General features: G+C 33.8%; 2 protein-coding genes across 2 annotated transcripts in view; both read right to left on the reverse strand.

Moving 5' to 3' along the window:
- Positions 1-2,419: 2,419 nt before the first annotated feature.
- Positions 2,420-4,356, reverse strand: LOC133039122 (uncharacterized). The gene is made up of 5 exons (XM_061117940.1): positions 3,683-4,356; positions 3,429-3,550; positions 2,768-3,062; positions 2,561-2,620; positions 2,420-2,441 (listed from the first exon to the last, which is right to left on the reverse strand). Exons 1-5 carry the CDS (start codon positions 4,354-4,356, stop codon positions 2,420-2,422), a joined length of 1,173 nt encoding a protein of 390 aa, XP_060973923.1.
- Positions 4,357-10,210: 5,854 nt separating this feature from the next.
- Positions 10,211-20,825, reverse strand: part of LOC133038992 (disease resistance protein At4g27190-like) — a 59,564-nt gene continuing 48,949 nt past the window's right edge. Inside the window, exons 4-6 of the mRNA XM_061117746.1 lie at positions 17,779-18,304; positions 17,567-17,651; positions 10,211-10,575 (exon numbers count right to left, since the gene is read on the reverse strand). Of these exons, the coding sequence (XP_060973729.1) occupies positions 17,602-17,651; positions 17,779-18,304 (576 nt within the window). The 3' untranslated portion in view covers positions 10,211-10,575; positions 17,567-17,601. The remainder of the gene's footprint in view (positions 10,576-17,566; positions 17,652-17,778; positions 18,305-20,825) is intronic.

Below are 20,825 nucleotides of genomic sequence, written 5' to 3' on the forward strand. Positions count from 1 at the left end.
ATATTTAATAATACAAAGTATTCTTTCATAGGCGGTCTTTACAATTATCCCCCCGTTAAAAAGGATTTCGCCCTCGAAATCTACCTGAACAACTCAGGATGCTGGGCTCTCATATCAGATTCCAATTCCCAAGTGGCTTCCTCCACTTTACTGTTTCTCCAAAGTACTTTGACTAATGATATGGTTTTGGTTCGGAGAACCTTTTCCTTTTTATCCAGAATTTGCACTGGTTGTTCGTCATATGATAAATCAGGTTGCAATTCCAATGCTTCGTAACTCAAAATATGCATTGGATCAGACACGTACTTCCTCAGCATAGAAACATGAAATACATTATGTACTGCTGATAATGCTGGAGGTAAGGCTAACCTATAAGACACTTGCCCAACTCTTTCCAGAATTTCATCAGTTTACCTTTCTTTCCAAAACGTCTGACTCCCTTCATCGGGGATACACGCAAAAAGACATGATCACCAGGTTGGAATGTAACATCCCGTCGCTTGGGATCTGCATAACTTTTCTGCCTGCTTTGAGAAGCAAGCATTCGAGCTTTGATCTTGTCTATTGCTTCATTCGTTTTCTGGACTAATTCAGGGCCCAAGTATTTCTGTTCTCCTGTTTCGTCCCAATGAATTGGGGAACGACATTTCCTTCCATAGAGCAGCTCATAGGGAGCCATTCCTATGGTACTTTGATAGCTATTATTATAGGAGAATTCAATCAGAGGCAAATACTTACTCCATGACCCTCCAAAGTCCATAACACAAGCTCGTAACAAGTCTTCAAGTATCTGGATGGTTCGTTCAGATTGACCATCTGTTTGAGGATGAAAGGCTGTGCTGAACTTTAAATTAGTTCCCATAGCCTTTTGCAAACTCATCCAAAACTTTGAGGTAAATTTAGGGTCCCTATCTGAAACGATTGACTTCGGTACCCCATGAAGACGAACAATTTCTTTTACATACAAATCAGCATACTGATCCACTGAATAGGTTACCTTAACAGGTAAGAAATGTGCTGACTTTGTAAAACGATCCACCACGACCCAAACTGAGTCGTACATTCCTGTGGTTTTAGGCAAGCCAACCACAAAGTCCATCGCAATGTCTTCCCACTTCCATTCCGGAAGTGTTAACGGTTGAAGTAACCCTGCCGGTCGCTGATGCTCGGCTTTGATTTGCTGACAGGTTAGGCATTTAGTGACATAGTCCACTACATCCCTCTTCATCCCGTACCACCAGAAATAGGGCTTCAAATCTTGATACATTTTGGTGGTTCCTGGATGTAATGAGTAAGGGGTAGTATGAGCTTCTTCTAAAATTTCTCTCTTAAGTTCATTAAAATCAGGGACACACACTCGTGCCTTAAACAACAGCATCCCATTGTCAGCAATGGAGAAGTCCTTAGCTTTGCCTGCTAAGACATCTTCTCGAATCTTAGTCAATTCTGAATCTTCTAACTGAGCCATTCTGATTCTTTCCAACAAATCTGACTGAAGTGTCAGATTAAATAATTCCTCAGTCACCAACTCAATGTTTGCTCTAGTCATTTCCGAGGCTAGCTGAGAGGAAATCATAACCATGTTGGATATCTGATCAGGTCCTTTTCTGCTTAAGGCATCAGCCACAACATTTGCCTTTCCAGGATGATACAGGATTTCACAAATCATAGTCTTTCACCAATTCTAACCACCTTCTCTGTCTCATATTCAAATCCTTCTGAGTGAAGAAATACTTGAGACTCTTGTGGTCAGTATAGATCTCACACCTTTCACCATACAAGTAATGTCGCCAAATTTTCAAGGCGAACACCACTGCTGCAAGTTCTAGGTCGTGAGTTGGGTAACGCTGCTCATAATCTTTCAGTTGCCGAGAAGCATAAGCTATGACTTTATCTGCTTGCATTAACACACAGCCTAAACCCTGCCTTGAAGCGTCACAATACACCACAAACTTTTCTTGATCAGAAGGCAAGGCTAGAACAGGAGCTGTGATCAACCGTTGCTTCAGCTCTTGAAAACTCTTTTCACACTTATCTGACCATATAAATCGCTGATTCTTCCTAGTTAACTCAGATAACGGCATGGCAATTTTGGAAAATCCTTCCACAAAACGCCGATAATAACCCGCTAAACCGAGAAAACTTCGAATTTCAGTGACTGTTTTAGGTCTAGGCCAATTCTTCACCGCTTCAATCTTTCCTGGATCAACCATAATTCCATCTTTTCCAACAATATGCCCCAGAAAAGACACTTGTGACAGCCAAAACTCACACTTTTTGAACTTTGCATAGAGTTTATGATCTCTAAGTCGCCGTAACCATTCGAAGATGTTGCTCATGCTCTGCTTCTGACCGAGAGTACACAAGAATATCATCGATAAATACAATTACAAAATTATCGAGGAAATCCTTGAATACCCTATTCATGAGATCCATAAAAGCTGTCGGAGCATTTGTTAACCCAAAAGACATAACCAGGAATTCATAGTGACCATACCTGGTTCGAAAAGCTGTCTTCGGGATATCCTCTTCTCGAATTCTCAATTGATGATACCCAGACCTCAAGTCAATTTTTGAGAATACAGTCTTGCCCTGAAGTTGGTCAAACAAATCATCAATTCTGGGCAGAGGATACTTATTCTTAATGGTTAACTTATTCAGCTCCCGATAATCAATACACATACGAAGAGTTCCATCTTTCTTCTTCACGAATAGCACAGGGGCTCCCCAAGGTGACACACTAGGCCGAGTAAACCCTAGATCCAACATCCCTTGGAGTTGTATCTTTAGTTCTTTTAATTCAGCAGGTGCCATTCGGTAGGGTGCCTTTGAAACAGGTTCTGCCTCAGGGATTAAATCAATGATGAAATCTATCTCACGCTGAGGTGGTAATCCCGGCAATTCCTCGGGAAACACATCCAGGAATTCCTTAACCACATTAACTTCTTCTGGCCCAAGTAACACAGGTTTACTGGAATCCACTACCACTGCGAGAAATCCAACACATCCATCTCGTAATAAATCCCTAGCTTTCAGTGCTGAGATCCTAGGGACACGAGAACCTTGAACCGAACCAACAAAAACAAAAGGTTCCTCATTTTCCGGTTCAAAAGTCACCATTTTCCGTTTACAATCAATACTAGCAGAGTATTTGGACAGAAAGTCCATACCAAGTATAATATCGAATTCGGCCAATGGTAACTCCACGAGATCAGCATTCAACTCTCTATCTTCAATTCTAATTATTACTGATCTAATCCACTTTCTTGAAATAATCAATTCCCCATTAGGCAACAGGGTTCCAAACCCCGTCTCGAGAATCTCACTAGGTCTAACAAACTGATCTAAAAGTCTTGATGATACATAAGACCGAGTAGCACCCGAATCAAATAAAACAGTATAAACAAAACCATTGATTAGAAGCTGACCTGCAACAACTGAAGGACTGGCAGCAGCATCTGCCTGAGTAATAGCAAAGACACGTGCAGGGGCAGGTACAGGTCTGACCTCAGGCTTTGGTTCCTCTTTCTTCAACTGAGGACAGTCTTTCCTGAGATGTCCCACCGAACCACACTGGAAACAGGCTCTCCGGTTACAAGCCCCGGGATGATGCTTCTTGCAACGCGGGCACTCAGGATAAGAATAAGTCTGACGTCCTCCTCTATTCTGGTTTCCTCGAAACCTTTTTCCTTGCCCTGAACTTCCCGAAAATGGAAAAGTTCTTTTCTTCTGCTCGAAGGTAGAACCCCCACTCTCTTTCTCAGGGCCCGACATAGGGAGAGTAGTCACCCCACCAACGCCAGAAGACTCTCGGGTTTCTTGTAAAAATTTTACTGCCCCTTCGGCTCGAAGAGCCTTATCAACCATTTCCGCATAAGTCGTTGTATCACTCGTTGTAATAACCAGGTCATGTCTGATTTTGGCATTCAGTCCAGCCAAATACTTTTCTTTCTTGCTGAAATCTGTTGGTACAATTCCGGAAGCCAGCTTGGCCAAGCGGTCAAACTTGGTGGTATACTCGGTCACTGACATACTCTCACCTTGTACCAACTCAATAAATTCCTTCCGCTTTGCACTGCGGACCGCCTCATTGTAATATTTGGCGTTGAACAATTCCCGGAACTCTTCCCAGGTCATTCTGGTCACATCCCTGGTGAGGGATACCATTTCCCACCAAATCAGGGCATCCTCCTGAAATTGAAACGTGGCACAGGCCACCCTATCATTTCCAGCTACTCCCATAAAGTTCAGTATTCTCTCAACAACAGTCAACCACTGCTCAGCTTTAAGAACATCAGGGCCTCCCAGAAATACTGGAGGCGCTTGCTTTCTGAACCTTTCATACAAAGGCTCCATGCGGTTACCAGCAACATATTGCTCAGCTGGCACCGCAGGGGCTGCAGGGATTGCAACAGCCGGTTGTAGGGGAGGCTCAACAGGGGCATCCCGTTGCCTGAGTCGCCGGATTTCTTCTTCTTGTTGCTCAATTCTAGTTTGCATCTCAGCAAACCTTTGTTCCCAATCAACAGGGGCCTGAGGTGGATTCTCCTGTCCACCTCTCGGAACTCGACCGCGGCCTCTACCGCGTCCACGGGGGTTCTGGGGATTTCTACCACCCCGACCACCTCCGGTCTCAACCAATTCACCCTGCCTTCTAACGTTTCGCTGGTCGTCCATTATTTAGGACTTAGCCTGCGAACCCACAAGGCACGTAGGTTAGACAGTGGTCAAATATTTCAGGACCGCAATTAATATTTATTTAATCATATATACAACACCACATATCTTAAAACAGTTTGCAAAAAGAAATAAAGCTTACGGAACCGTGAGTTGAACTCGACACTGGCCTTGATTGTACATATCTTGACGGTCATCAGTGAACAACCCGGTGGCTCTGATACCAAACTGTAACGCCCGTATTTTATAATAATAATAATAATACACGAAGTCTAAATTTTCAAAATTTAGATATTTAATGATTATAAGGATCGGGATCCCGAGTATCAAAATTTAAGTTAAAAGTACTTTGCTATACATATATATTATTTTTTTTTTAAAAGTTTTGCGGACATGCATCTTAAAAATACAGACTCCAAAATATTATAAACCGAAACCCTCCAGGTTGCACTGCCGCAATATGTACAATCATGCCGAGCTCCACCTCACTGTTCCTCCAGCTTTGCTTTTCCTTTACCTACACAAGGTAGCAAACTGATGAGTCAACGTACTCGCAAGATATGCAAGAAATATAAAAGTAGGACGCTGCCAGCTTTATGATCAAGCTGCCCTGAGCTTAACAACGAAGCTCACCATATGATTAAGAACGTTCTTAAGGGTAGTACGACTACTATACCAAATGCACTAAAGTACCAACTCTGTACTTGTGTTGGTAGAGCCCTAACTGTACTCCCGAGAATTACTAAGTGTTGTACCACGAACACGACGTACCCTGGGTACTCGTGTTGGTAACACTGTAATTACATTAACATCCAAAACAAGCATAAACATTCATATATATATTCTTACGCTATCTTACCTCGTTCCTTGCTCAAGTGTGCCGGTCAGCCTGAGTGGAAGTGCAGCTCGACGTTTTACAGGGCCCTAAACCATAATATTCAAAATTCGATGAGAGACTCGCTAAAATACTTATCGGGGATTTAAAATACAAACTAAGCTTAACCCTATCGACGGAAAGGATGACAATACCCTAAAACACTTAAAAACGAGAGAAATTAGGGTTCGGGAAAAAACCCCAACCGGCAGGCCGGTTCCCAACCGGAAGTCCGGTTCCTGGGACCAACCGGTCGACCGGTTGACGCAGGCTCCCAGGAACCGGAATTCCGGTTCAGGTCTGGGAACCAAAATTCTAACCCCTCAACCTCAAATCCAACCCAAATCTTGTGAAACTCTCCAGTACACCTGTATGCACTATACTAAGCCAATTCCAAGCAAAAAGACTCAACAATATACCCAAAATTCAAACATGCCATTAAAGCTCAAGGTTGAGCTTTCAAACATCCATCTTGCTCAAAACTTAACCAATCAATCCAATAATTAACTTAAAAACAACACAACTAGCTTCAATCTAGCTCCAGAATACAAAATTCAGCAACTCCAATTACCACAGCAATTAAAATTACAAACACATCACCCTAACTCACTCTAAAATCAAAGAAACCACAAGAAGAGTTCTAAAGAAAAATACCTTGGGCTAGAGACTCAAAATCCTTGCTGAAATCACTGTAATTGCAGCAAGTAAAACTCCTTTTCTTGCTGGGTCTTGAAGAATCGAGAGAAGGAAAGAAAGGGGTATGGAGAGTGATAAGCTTCTAGGTTTTGCTCTTATCCTCACATTAACTTAAAAATAAATTACTTTTCTTTTAAATAAAATTAATAAAAACCAAACTATATTACCATAAAAAACAAAGGAAGGAATCCCCAACATAAAGACCTTTATACCCCTCAACATAACTCAAATATTCAAAATCACCCAAGGGTAGTTTAGTCATTAACAAAATCCAGACCGATTCACAACACCTCTAATACCCAACGATAACACCCCGATAATAACATTCTAAATTATAAAATGCAACTCTCTAGGCCCAACGTCGCTTTCCACAGCTTCCGAACACAATCACAGAAATTAGGTAATTAAATATAAAATAGCATAAAAACATATATAATATAAAATATATTTCTAAAATATGCATTCCACAATTATTAATACATAATCTTTAAATATTTAATAATACAAAGTATTCTTTCATAGGCGGTCTTTACAAACAAGGGTAAACGACCTGTTGTTGAGGAGGATGACTCTGATTTTGCTCCTCCATTGTCAAAACGTGGGCGAGCTCCTCCAAAGAAGAAATCAAAGGTGGCTGCCCATGAAAAAATTCCTCAAGATGATGCTCAAAAAAATGATCAAGATGGAGTTGGTCTTCGGAATAAGGTTTGATTTTAGTTTCTTTTTGGTTTAGCCCTTATTTGAAATTCGTTTGTATTTGTCATTTGTGCAGTGGCGGACCCAGGATTTAAGTTGAGGTGGGGCGACACTTTTTTTTTATAAGTGAGGGGTGTATCTTTTTTTTTTTTTCTACATTGCATAACATGTTAAAAATTAATGTAAATTTATATTTTAGTATTAAATACAGTATAAAGTAAAAAAAAAAGTAACAACAAAATATATTTGGTTCAATAATTAAGACATTAAATATAAGTATTATTGGTAGAGGTTCAAAAAGTAAAATTAAAATATTAAATAAACATGCTTTCATTAGGATTAGAACTCATGACCTCCTCTACATATATGTAATGACTTTACCATTATACCAAAGCTTATTTTACGTATATAGATATTACTTTTATTTATAAATATTTGTTGTTACTAATTAAAATGCATCTATATATATATATATTTTTTTTTTCAGGGTGGGCGACTGCCCCACCTCGCCTCTATGTGGGTCTGCCCCTGCATTTGTGTGTCTTGTGTTTTTCGATTTTACTATTCTAGGTTTTTCATTTTAGCATTTTCGTTTGGTTTTGTTTGGTTTTTTAGGGCTTCTATTTTTTTAGTTTAATTTATTTGTTCTTTTTATGTGTTTTTCATTTTCGTTTGTTTAGTCTTAATTTCTATTTCATTTTGTTGTTTTTTGTTGTTTTTTTTCTGTTTTTGTTTTTCTAGATGTTTTATTGTTTTTCATTTCAGTTTCTTTATTTGATCTATTCTGAGTTTGTATTAGTTTTTTCATAGTTTTTTAATAGTGTAACACGTTCTGTATGTATTTTTTTGGGAATATATTTTTGTTTAGTTGTTTCCTGTCCATTTTTATATCATTAATGGGTAACAATTTGATTTATCATGGATGTTGATGTTCAAAGAGTTTTTTCTGTATTTTAGTTTGTTTACAGTTGTTTTGTAGTTTTATTATGGTTTTGCTACTTGCATAATATATAAACTATCATAAAATGATAATGCAACTATAAGGCAACCAAAAAAAAAAAAAACAGACTTATACGTAATTTGTTGTCCCTTAATTCGAATTTGCTCTTCTTATTGTGTTTTTTAAAAAATATATTCCACATTAGAAACCTGTAATCAACAAAAATGCAACTGTATATAACGTAGATCTATTATCATGAGGTTTTTTTAAATTTTTTTTTTTCACATCATACCTTGTTTTGGATTCGGTGGGAGCTCCATTTCTGTTTGTTACAGATTTACATTTCATGAATCTAGATTTCGATATTAGGGGGAGTTGTTTTGATTGAATAAAATCGAAAATAATTGTGTAATTTCAGTTTCTTCCCAGTTTTTTTGGTTTTTTTTTTTTGTAAATTTTTGTTTAGATCATTGCAGGTTTTCTTTTTCAGTTGATTTTGCCAGAATCAATGGTTGTATTTCCCTCGTTTTAGTTTCATTTTGGTTGTTTTGTTGATTTGAAACGATCAAGGTATGTTTATCTTCATCGTTCGTTCCGTGCGGCTGAAGGTTTAGAGCATGTGGTATTTTGTAAATATTTGTATATGGGCTGTATAAATGTTTAATGGGCCGACCCATAGTATTTTTGTAATTTTTTTTTCCTTTTTTGTATTTTCTTGTTTTTTCCCTAACATTTTTATAGTTAATTTTTTTTTTTTTATATATATCAATAATTTTTTTTTTTTCAATTTTACGATTTTTTATTTTTTTTTTCAATTATATTTTACACTATCCTATAAAAAAACATACAAATAATAAATAACATACCACAAAAAAAAAAACAAAATTATTATTAAAAATAATAAGAAAATTACATAAAAAAAATATCGAAAGTGAATAATTTTGTTAAAAAAAATTATATAATGTAAAAATATTTAAAAATTTGTATAATTATTTGTTGGTGTTGATATTTATGAAAATATTCCTATATTAATGTGGATTCCATTAAGCCTAGAAGAGCTCAGTATTATAACTTTTGTCCAAGTTAAATATTATTATATTTATTTATATAAATAAAAGAAGGATATGATAGGTATAGTTATGATTATTTGGTCAATTATGTGTTAATTTCCAGAAAAAGATACACGATGCCATTGGCGGAGGGACATGGAATCACGTGGGGCATATGATCTCACTCAACTTCTTAAAATTTAGGTTAATTAGTAATTCTCCCGAACTATTAAGATTGTTAAATTTAATTAAGATTTTTATCTAATTTTAGTAAAAAAATTCTAACATAGATGAAAATTTAGGGGGTATGATTTAGTACATATCAAAATTTGAGGCGCATGATTTGGTAGATATCAAAGTCTGGGAGCATGATGTAGCACATAAACAATCACTGAAACAGTAAAATTGAATGAAATTAGATAAAAGTCCTTAAATTTAACAATATTAATAGTTCAAGGGGAATTTTTAACGGTCAAAAAAGTTCAGGGGGCATGATTTAGTACATGTCAAAGTTCAGGAGAAAAATTGCTAATTAGCCTAAAATTTATTTTTTTATGTATTTTTTTTTTATATATATTTGTATTTTTGTCTTTATAAATTTAATTTTTATTTCAGTTTTGTCATCACATATTATAATTTTGCCCATATAAATTTATATCTTTTTTTTTTATTATTTTTATCTCCACATATTTTCATTTTTATTCTCATATATCTACTCTAGTTTCTATAAAATTTATATTTTTTTTTTATAATAAAAATAATATTTTTTTATAAGTTTAATTTTTTATTAAATTTTTTTTACCCCTAATATTTGTGGCTAGCTACGCCACTGCACGATGCATCTTTTACTATTTCAACATTTAAAAAGAAATTTAGTTTAATTTTTTTTACGGTGATGTACGTTATAGTTATTTAAGGTGTTTTATAATATTTTGAGAAATTCAGAATAATTTACAATATAGAAAACGGTGTTTAAACCGTCTATTTCACATATGTATAAAATAAAGAGTCACGCGTGTAACAAACTGTTGAAACTTTAAACTCTATTTTCCACGTGTTAAATTTTTTTAAAATATTTTTAAAATTTTTACAAGATGCCTTACATATCTAAATGTACACAATTAAGAAAAGAAAATTGAACTAAAAATTTTTACTAGATACAAAAATAGATAAGAGTAAGTTAGTGCACCCTGAATATGTTGTCCCTATGAAAATTTCACTCCAAATTTCAAATGATCAGCAACCTTTAAAAATTTGATTACGAGTCACTTAGAAGTGTAATGAATAATAACTGTAAAAAGATAATTTAAACAAAAATAAAATTGTCTTTAATACAAAAGTTGGGATCCCAAATGACCAAACAATAAAAAACAAAACAAGTCTTGGTAGTTGAAATTTGTAAAAAGTAATGTTACTACAACACAAGAGGGTTTTTTTTTTTTTTTTTTTTTTTTTTTTTTTTTTTATAAGAAGCAAAACATAAGTTCTTAAAAGAAAACAAAAGACTGAAATATTGTTGTTGAAAGACATGAACAACTTGGCAACCCTATAAGTCGAATTTCTGGCATATTTATGCATAACTCGGACGAGATCCCCCAATCCCATCAGCTACCGACTCCATCCTTAGCTTTTTAATCTCATACCTACACATACAAACCACAACAACTCATGAGTTATAGAAACCCAGTAAATTAATCACAACTATATATATGTAACTCAACAACCAAAAACGTATTCATAGTCATAAGTATTATTAATGCAATTATATGACACCAAATCATCAGCTATGTATGTCATCAGGCTAAGTACGAGGGGATCAATCTTAATTAAGACCTTCTACAAGAGTAATTCAACAAGAGTAATAAACTTCACTAATCCATGACAACCACTGTGTGTAATGCATGGTTGTTCCAAAGAACAGATGTGATAAGTCCCACAATTATGGAGTACTTCATCAGTGAGTACACAACAAACACACCATATACTACAGTACTGCTGACTATAAACTTTAAACTATATTTGAGTTCAACATGCAGACAAAGTACTATATATTATGTATAAAGTCTGTCTATATATAAGCCTACTATCATTATATTATACTAGCTAGAGGCATACAAAGAATTCAATAACATACTAACAACACATTCTAACTTCCATCTACACTTCCTTTGTTTTCCTATTGTTGCCAATAGGAAACTGAACTTAGTTTTTGAACAATTAGGTTATATACTAATAATGTAATAAAACTTAGTCCAAATTCACATTCCAAGTCATTGGCCCTGATCCGTCTTAGAGTAAAATGACCAAAATATTCTTCTTAAAGTGGTCATTTTAAGTTATTATTCCTAATAATAATACACTATAAAAAACTGTTACCTTTATTTACAACTTTTTAGTAACATACTTTTTTTATGACTAAATGTGGTTTTTAATCACAACAAAATGTTACTTGTGACTAAAACATATTATTAAGATACAAGTTGTCACTAATTTAGTTTAATCACGATAAGTATTGTGACTAAAAATACATTTAGTCACAACAAATTGTAATTTTTGTGACTAACTTTAGCCATAGACTTTTTAGTCACAATATAGGAATGATAATTTATAATTGGACACAACTTTTTCACAAGTAAAATTTTTTATAGTGATAATATAATTTTAAATTATGTCTAAATTCTCAAATAAAAAATCCAAATATAAGTCAAATTACAAATTCTCAAGCCTCGAGCCCCAAACCTGAGCCTAACATTTATCCAAACCTAATTGAAAGCAAAATTTATCCCTATTAAAGCATTCCAAGTCCCCAAAATACTTTATGGATCTTATTTCCAAGATTGTGATTTCTAGAGTATCCCAAGCTCCGAATTCAAAGGAAAACTTACAAAAATACTGAAATAACGAACTCATTCATTATCTAATTTTTTTATTATTTTTAGCTTAAAGTATTGATAGCTGGTTTTGTAAGAAGGAGTTGTGCTCATTAGTGTGATTTGTTATCATTATTCTTGTAATTAAACTCTCAAGTTAATTGAACAAGAAGTGTAATAAAAGGATGAGCCATTCTTTCTGCATTAAGTCTTCTCCCTCATCTGTTTCTTTGCTTTAATTTCTTGGTTTATTTTTTGATTCTATTTTTGCTACTGGTTGGTTGTTCTTGTTTGGTGTTCAAAGTTTTTGATCCTCCATTGTGTGATTGTTAATCACAACAAATAGTATCAGAGTAAGGTTTGAATTGGAGTGATTTAGAACTGTTTGACTAAAGATCTAAACATCAAGAACTCGATCAAGAAATGGCAGCAGAAAAGTATGAAGTTGACAAGTTCACAGGTGCCAATGACTTTAATCTTTGGAGAATCAAGATGGGAGCTTTGTTGGTGCATCAAGGTATATAGGAGACCATTAATTTTGATGCACTCAAAGTTGTTGAAGATGAGAAGAAGAAAATGGAGATCGAAGCCAAGGCACACTCTGCAATTCTCCTTAGTGTTGGAGATGAAGTTCTCAGAAAAGTTGCAGATGAAGAAAAGGCTCTTGGTCTATGGGACAAACTTGATACAATTTACTTGAAGAAGTCTCTTGCCAATAAACTATATCTGAAAAAGAAGCTATACACTTTGAGATAGAAGAAAGTAAAGAACTCAAAAGACACCTAGATGATTTCAACAAAATTGTTCTTGATTAGAACAATATTGGTGTAAAAGTAGATGAGAAAGACCAAACTATCATTCTACTAAGTTCTTTGCCTAAAGTGTATGAACACTTTTTTGATATAATTCTTTATGGCAAGGACACTCTTACAATGTTAGAAGTAAAGGCAGCTTTGAACTCAAAGGAGATGCAGAAGAAATCAGATGAAAAACCAAAAATTGGAGGAGAGGGGTTGTTGTTAAAGGCAGACATGATAAGAAGGGATACATAGGATCCAAGCACTCTAATGAGAAAGGGAACCAGAAGTCAAAATCTAATCCTAGAAACAACACCGACAAGAAATGTTATTATTGCAAAAAGGAAGGCCATTTTAGAGATGAATGTATTGCTTTGAAGAACAAGTAGAAGAAGGAAAAAGAGAAAGAAAGAGGTCAAGGTTATGTGATTGCAAATGATTATGATTCTGCTGATGTCTTGGTTGTGTCTAATGCAGATTCTGGCTAAGAATGGATTCTTGACTCAGGATGTTCTTTCCATATGTGCCCTACTGAGGATCTGTTCAGTAATCTTGAGAAGAAAACAGGGGAAACTGTATTATTAGGAGACAACAAGGTCTGTACAATACAAGGCATTGGCTCTGTGATATTGCAGATGGATGATGGATCATAGAAGACCATTACAGAAGTAAGGTATGTCCCTGACCTTAAAAGAAATCTCTTGTCAATTGGTACATTAGCATCTAAAGGATGGTCTATTAAATAAATGAAAATGGCCTATATTTTCTAAAAGGGAAAACAGTTACTGGTTTAGTGTCCAATATTTCAAATGCAGGCGATGATGACTTAACCAAGCTATGGCACTTGAGGCTAGGCCATGTGAGTGAAAGGGGCATTGCTGAACTCAAGAAGCAAGGAATCTTGAAAGGAAGAATAACAGGCAAGCTAGGATTCTATGAAGAAAGTATCTATGGCAAGAGTTGCAGGCAAAAGTTCACCCCTGGCAGGCACAACACCAAGGAACAATTGGCCTATGTTCACTCAGATTTGTGGGGGCCATCTAGGATTCCTACCCTTGGTAGTGCTCACTATTTCTTAAGCACCATTGATGATTTCTCAAGGAAGGTCTGGATTTACCTCTTGAAATCAAAAGATGAAGCTTTCAACACATTTGTTACGTGGAGAAAGCTGATTGAAAACCAGACTGGAAAAAGCGTTAAGAAGTTGAGAACATACAATGGATTGGAATTTTGGGTTAACCAATTCAAGGCATTCTGTGACAAGGAAGCGATTGCAAAGCACTTGACAATTAGAGACACATCACATCAAAATGGACTTGCTGAAAGGATGAACAGGACCCTCCTGAAGAGGGTTAGATGTATGCTCAAAGGTGTTGGACTTGAAAGAAAATTTTGGGGGGAAGCTTTGCATACAGCCTGCTATTTGATTAACAAGTGTCCATCTATAATAATAAGTTGCATGGCACCACAAGAGAAATGGACAGGTGAGATTCAGAATTGTGATCACCTAAAAGTCTTTGGGTGTACAGCCTATGCACATGTGAAGCAAGACAAATTGGAACCTAGAGCCTTGAAGTGCATGTTCCTTGGATACCCTGATGGCGTCAAAGGCTACAAGCTATGGTGTCTCGAACCAGGTTTCAAAAGGTGCATAATCAGTAGAGATGTAATCTTCAGAGAGGAAGAAATGGCAATGAAACCCCTACTTGTCCTAACACTGAATACAGATAGCAACTCCACCAAATTGAACATTGATGTGGATCCTCCCAGCAACTTAGGTGAAATGCCAACTCAAGAAGATAATGCTGACTCTCAGAAAGCTCAAGAAGATCTTGATGATTATCTCTTGGCCAGAGACAGAAGTAGAAGAAGTGTTAAACCCCCTGCCAGGTATGGCATTGTAGACTATGCTGCATTTGCACTTGCAGCAGCAAATGAGTTAGAAAACTCAGAACCTACCTCTTACAAAGAAGCCATTGAAAGTAGCAATAAAGAGAAGTGGTTAAACACTAATGATGAGGAAAATGCATCCATCATAAAGAACAAGACATGGTCTGTTGTCCCTAAACCTCAGGGTCAAAGACAAATTAACAGCAAATGGTTGTTCAGACAGAAAGAAGGAATGCCAGGCACTGAAAAACGTGAGATGCAAGGCAAGGTTAGTGGCAAAAGGATACACTCAAAAAGAAGGTGTAGACTTCAATAAGATATTTGCACCAGTTGTAAAACAAGCCTCCATCAGAGCCATTATGGCTAAAGCTGCAAATCAAGATCTAGAAATAGATCAAATTAATGGATGTAAGAACAATATTTTTCCATGGAAATCTAGATGAGCAGATCTACTTGAAGCAACCTGAGGGGTTTGACAATGGAGACCCAAACCAGATATGCTTGCTACACAAACCACTATATGGCTTGAAGCAAGCTCCAAGACAGTGGAATGTTTGATTTGATGAATTCATGACAAAAATTAAATTCACCAGGAGTTGCTATGATCCCTATGTCTACTTTGATGACAATGTTTACATCCTATTATATGTTGATGACATATTAATAGTAGGAAAAGATAGACACAAAATGATCAACAAGCTGAAAGATCAACTAAAGAGTGAATTTGAGATTAAAAACATGGGAGAAGCCAAGAAGATACTGGGAACTAAAATTAAGAGAAGAAGGCATGATCTCATCATGCTTTCCCAGAAGAAATACCTACAGAAAGTATTGATGAAATTCATGATGGGTGAAGCCAAGCTAGTTGTCACACCATTGGCTCAACATTTTAAACTCTCAAAAGATTAGTCACCTCAGACTGAGAAAGAAAGCATATGGACAGCATACCATATCCTAGCTGTGTTGGCTGTCTAATGATGCTATGGTATGTACAAGGCCAAATTTGACCTATGCCATGAGCATAATCAGTAGGTTTATTGCTGATCTTGGCAGCAAACATTGGGATGCAGTCAAGTGGGTGATGAGGTATGTGAAAGGGTCCTTAAACACTGGTTTGGTCTACAAAGCAAGCAGGAGAGAAGGTTGTTAAGTTGAAGGCTTTGTGGACTCAGACTATGCTGGCTGTATTGACACAAGAAGGTCCTTCACATGTTATATTTTCACAACTCTAGGTGGATGTATAAGCTGGAAATCAAATCTCCATAAGGTGGTAGCACTGTCATCTATTGAGGTTGAGTATATGGCTGCTACAAAGGCAATAAAGGAAACTATATGGTTGAATGGTCTTACCAAGGAGCTAGGGTTCAAATCTGAAGACATGACAATACATTGTGACAATCTAAGTGCCCTACACTTATTGAAGAACCCAATATTCTATGAAAGGTCAAAACACATCGACATAAAGATCCATTTCATTAGAGACATGATTGCCAAGAAGCAGATTCAAGTAAAGAAGGTGAGCACTCATCACAATCCAACTGATATTTTTACCAAATGTGTTACTCAAGCCAAATTCAATCACTGCCTGAACTTGGTGAACATCAGTGACATTGGATGAGCTTTCATCCAACCTCAGATGGTTTTGCCTCTCACTTCTCTCAAGTGTTCAAGCCCTTGTGTTTATACCAAGGTGGATTTGTTAGTTTATGGTCTAGTCAGTTAGTCTTGTACACTTGACAACACTTCATTTGCTACTAAATTTAGTTAATTAGTTGTTTAGTCCTATAAAAGCCTAACCGAGCAACTGTAATAACTAACTCATTCATTATCCAATTTTTTTAATTCTTTTAGCTTAGAGTATCGATAGCGTGTTTTGTAAAAAGGAGCTGTGCTCATTAGTGTGATTTGCTATCTTTATTCTTGTAATCAAACTCTCAAGTTAATTGAACAAGAAGTGTAATAAAAGCCTGAGCTATTCTTTCTGCATTAAGTCTTCTCCATCATCTATTTCTTTGCTTTAATTTCTTGGTTTATTTTTCAATTCTATTTTTGCTACTAGTTGGTTGTTCTTATTTGGTGTTCAAAGTTTTTGATCCTTCATTGTGTGATATGTTAAACATAACAGCTTGGTACGCTGTAGTACATTGTATTGTATTATATAGTATTATATTGATAACTTATATTTAAATACTATGTTTTAATCACAAATAATTTTTTATTATGACTAAAAGTTACATTTAATCACAAAAAATTTATATTGTCATTACAAGGATTGTCACTAAAAGTAATTTTTTTTTTTTTTTGTAATAATATATAACTTAGTTTCATTAAATTTACCATGTAACACTTTCTAGAATTATCTTATGGTTCTAAAGAAAGTAATATACCTAACCTATATAATCAAATATGTATTTCTCACTATAACACTAAACAACACAATACTATATATACTATAACAATCCACTCACATAACTAAATTAAAATATGATTTTCCAAGTATTATTTTAAAAAAATTAAGCTGTAATAATCACATAAATAAATATTTCACTATTATTTATTAAAAAAAACTTAAAACTGAGTAACAAGTTGTTTATTTAAATAAATTAATAAGGTACATGGCTAAATTAAATATTTACCCGTTAATAATATAAATATATATATAGTTTGTCATCTAACTCCTCAATTAATAATATAAATAAAATTAATAAATTAAAGAAAAAAAACAATATAATTTATAGCATATATATGCCATGCAAAATGTGATCCAACTTATTATAATTATATGAAAGTAATTCTAATTGATTTAAAAATAAAAAGTAATTCTAATTTTGTAAAATTCCAAACTCTAGATTTTTGTCATAATTCCCAAACAAAAACTAGGTCAAACTCATAATAATAAAATTATATAATTATTCAAAACTTCTAATTAATTCTAATAAATGGATCACAATAATAGCACAATTTCATATTGTATCAAGAACCCCAAAACGTAAATAATAAACATGAATTAACAAACTAAGATATATAAATATTTTTTTAAAAAAAAAGTGTTTGGAATATTTTAAAAATATTCTTACCGTTTTGTCTTGAGTTTTGTGTTGAACCAACTTAATTATTTGGATGAAGAAGTAGAAGTTGCATGCTCTTCATTAGTTGCTCGTTCTGAAACAACAATCAATCAAGGAATTTATACATAAAAATAATGTACATGTACTCCAGAGAGGAATAATTCATAATTGATACACATAATAAAGTTATAATAAAAACAAGAATAATTACATATACATACCCAATTGTTTGTTTTCCTCCCAAATCATTCTTACGCTTGTTTTGAGATCACCCTTCCAAACCTCTTCTATGCCCTCTTCATCCATCACATTGATGAGGTATCCAAGCTTTAACTTTGTAATGATTTTATCCAACTTAGAAGTGATTACATTTCCAGAAGAGAAATTCTCCATGTGAGGGCATTCACTCACAATTACTTTTTCTAAATTAGGAAACTGTATCTCACTATTTCCGCAGTTGAAGCTTTTCAAATTGGGTAAACGATGAAGCGCTAAAGCCTTTAATTTGGGGAAGACCATCACATTCTCACCAGCTTCCTCCTCATCCACAATTACTTGTCTCATTTCTTTACACTTGCTAATACTCATACACTGAAGTTGTACTAGACTTCTGGCGGTGGAGGAATTCATTAAATTTATCATTGCATCATGCACTGATATACAAATCTCTCTCAAATTTTGGAAGGACATAGAGGATGGCATGAACATCCACTTCAAACTCACTTCTTCTAAATTAGGGACCACAACCTAAAATTAATTATTATTATTGTTATTAAAATTAAATAAAACTAACTAAAACAATAATTAATCACAAAGAATACATATATAGCAATACAATTCTTTTCGTACAAGTTAGTCAATAAGAAAACAAGCAATGATTCTAAAGTTATAAAACATTTGACAAAATATGTGAACTTCCATGAAAATATTGGTTTATATATGCATGTGTATGCACATATATACATGGTGACATCACATGAGATGTAAAATTTTCTTTTTTTCAAAAATAAAACGAATAATGTAATAATAAAGATAAAATATGTCCATTAAATAGATCCAACTTGTTTAATTAATTTTTGAAGGTTAAAATAAAAATATTATATATAATTTAATTAACTAAATAATATTATTTTAGTAAAAAAAATATTTATTTTAAAGCTCTATAAAAAGAAATATATAATAGTATATTTTTGAAAAAAAATAAATAAATACAAATGCTTAAAGCTTTTAAAATAATTTATTTCAAAAAACAAAATAAAACTTTTAGAACAATAAAAAGAATTCAAAATATATTAAAAAAAATAATAACATTTTCAAAATTAAATGAAGAAATTTTGTATATTTATAAAAATTAAAAGAAAACACGCACATATATATATTATATATATATAAATATATATATATTAAAAAAAGATAATAATGACGTTTTGAATAATAATAATATATTAATTTTTATAATAGAATTCATGATGGAATTGTAAAATAAGACAACTAAAAAGTTGTGATGATAATGAGGCAAGATCTTTTTCAAAAAAAAAAAAAAAAGTAATAATACAAAAAAGTTGTGATCAAAGCGAAAATAAAATTAACGATCATAAATAAAAAAAAATTATAAAAATTTAAATACAATCAATCAAAAATTGTACATGACAACCTAAAATATAATATAGTCAAAAATATATTTGCATAGAATTGAGAAAAAATAATGTTAATTAACAAAAAAAAAACTTATATTCAACTAAGTTAATCGAAAAATGAAAAACCAAACTTAAATAAAAAACTGTCACTTTTAGTAGAGTAATTTGCGGCACAAATACCTAAGTTTAACTCTCAGTTACAAATAAATACCTAAGTTTAATTTTTGGCGGTAATAATACCTAACTTTTGTAGGTACCTGACTATTAATTGTTAAGTAAATTGCCACGTGACAATTCCTTATTAGTCCACGCCATTAAATTTTTATTTTTTTTAAAAAAAAAATTAATTTAAATATTCTAATAAGAAAATGACATGTGGATAATGACATAATATTTAACGGTTAGACTAATCAACAAATATTTAGGTAATGACAATAAGAAAATGACACGTGGATAATGACATAATATTTTTATTTAGGTACCATATCTCTTATGGAGCAACAAATCAACCAAAGTTTCTGAGGTGATTCGATCGACTAAGACTAATCTTGACAATTGGAACAATGCTCAATCAAATGGTTCCATACCTTTACTTAATGTTTACTTTAGTAATGGTAGAGACCATTGAACGAAACCTGTTTTAACTAAGCTCAAGATCAATGTCGATGGGGCTCTCTTTGAAACTGAGAATCAGTTTGGGTTTGGCTTCATTCTTAGAGACAATAATGGTAAGCTTCTTGAAGCTTTCTCAAATAGAAAAATTGGTATGATTTCCCCTGAGATTGCTGAAGTTGTGGGTGTCAAGGAAGTCTTAAGTTAGATTAAGATGAAGAAGTTAACTGAAGTGGAAGTTGAAACTGATTCGTTAGTAGTTGTTCAGGCTATTAAGGGTTCAGTTCAAATGCCATCTCAATTTGGTTTACTTGTTCAAGATTGTCGATTGCTACTCTCTCTGAGTTACATAATGTTTTTCTTTCTTTTGTTATACGATCTGCAAATAGGATTGCTCATTACATTGCAAGACAGTTTTGTTTTACGTCAAGTTGTATATTTGATGAGTTTTTTGCTCCATCAGATTTGCTTTCTATTGTAAGGGAGGATAGTTTCTCAAATTGAATAAAATTTCACCCCCTTTTTTCAAAAAATAAAAAATCCTAGTATTCCAAGGCCTAACATTGTACTCTTCTATCCAAAAATATTGACGTGACAAGCTAAAAATTTGACAAATAACTATATCTCACATCTCCAAAGTATAATCACGGCATATTTGTGCCTTTTATATTATTGAATTGATGAATAGTACACCCAAACTATTAACATTATTGAATCCCACACGCTTCCCTCTCCCATAATTTAAGAGAATTTAAAACAATGTAAAAAAATTTGGGAACACAATTAAGTAGTATTTATAGTTCAAAAGCAAAAATCATATTTATTATACTTTTTGTTATGCCCATTTTTCTAGCCATAAATATGGACATGACTAGGGGTGTTCATTAGATCACATCCAATGTTTTTAAGCCTATCCAATACTAATCCAATTATATATTAGATGTTAGATTTTACCATCCGATCCGATCCGATCCAATTGATTTCAGTCATCCAATCGATCCGTTGGATGTATTATATAT

Source organism: Cannabis sativa, chromosome 6 (genome assembly GCF_029168945.1).
Source record: "Cannabis sativa cultivar Pink pepper isolate KNU-18-1 chromosome 6, ASM2916894v1, whole genome shotgun sequence".
In the NCBI taxonomy this organism is placed as follows: Eukaryota; Viridiplantae; Streptophyta; class Magnoliopsida; order Rosales; family Cannabaceae; genus Cannabis; species Cannabis sativa.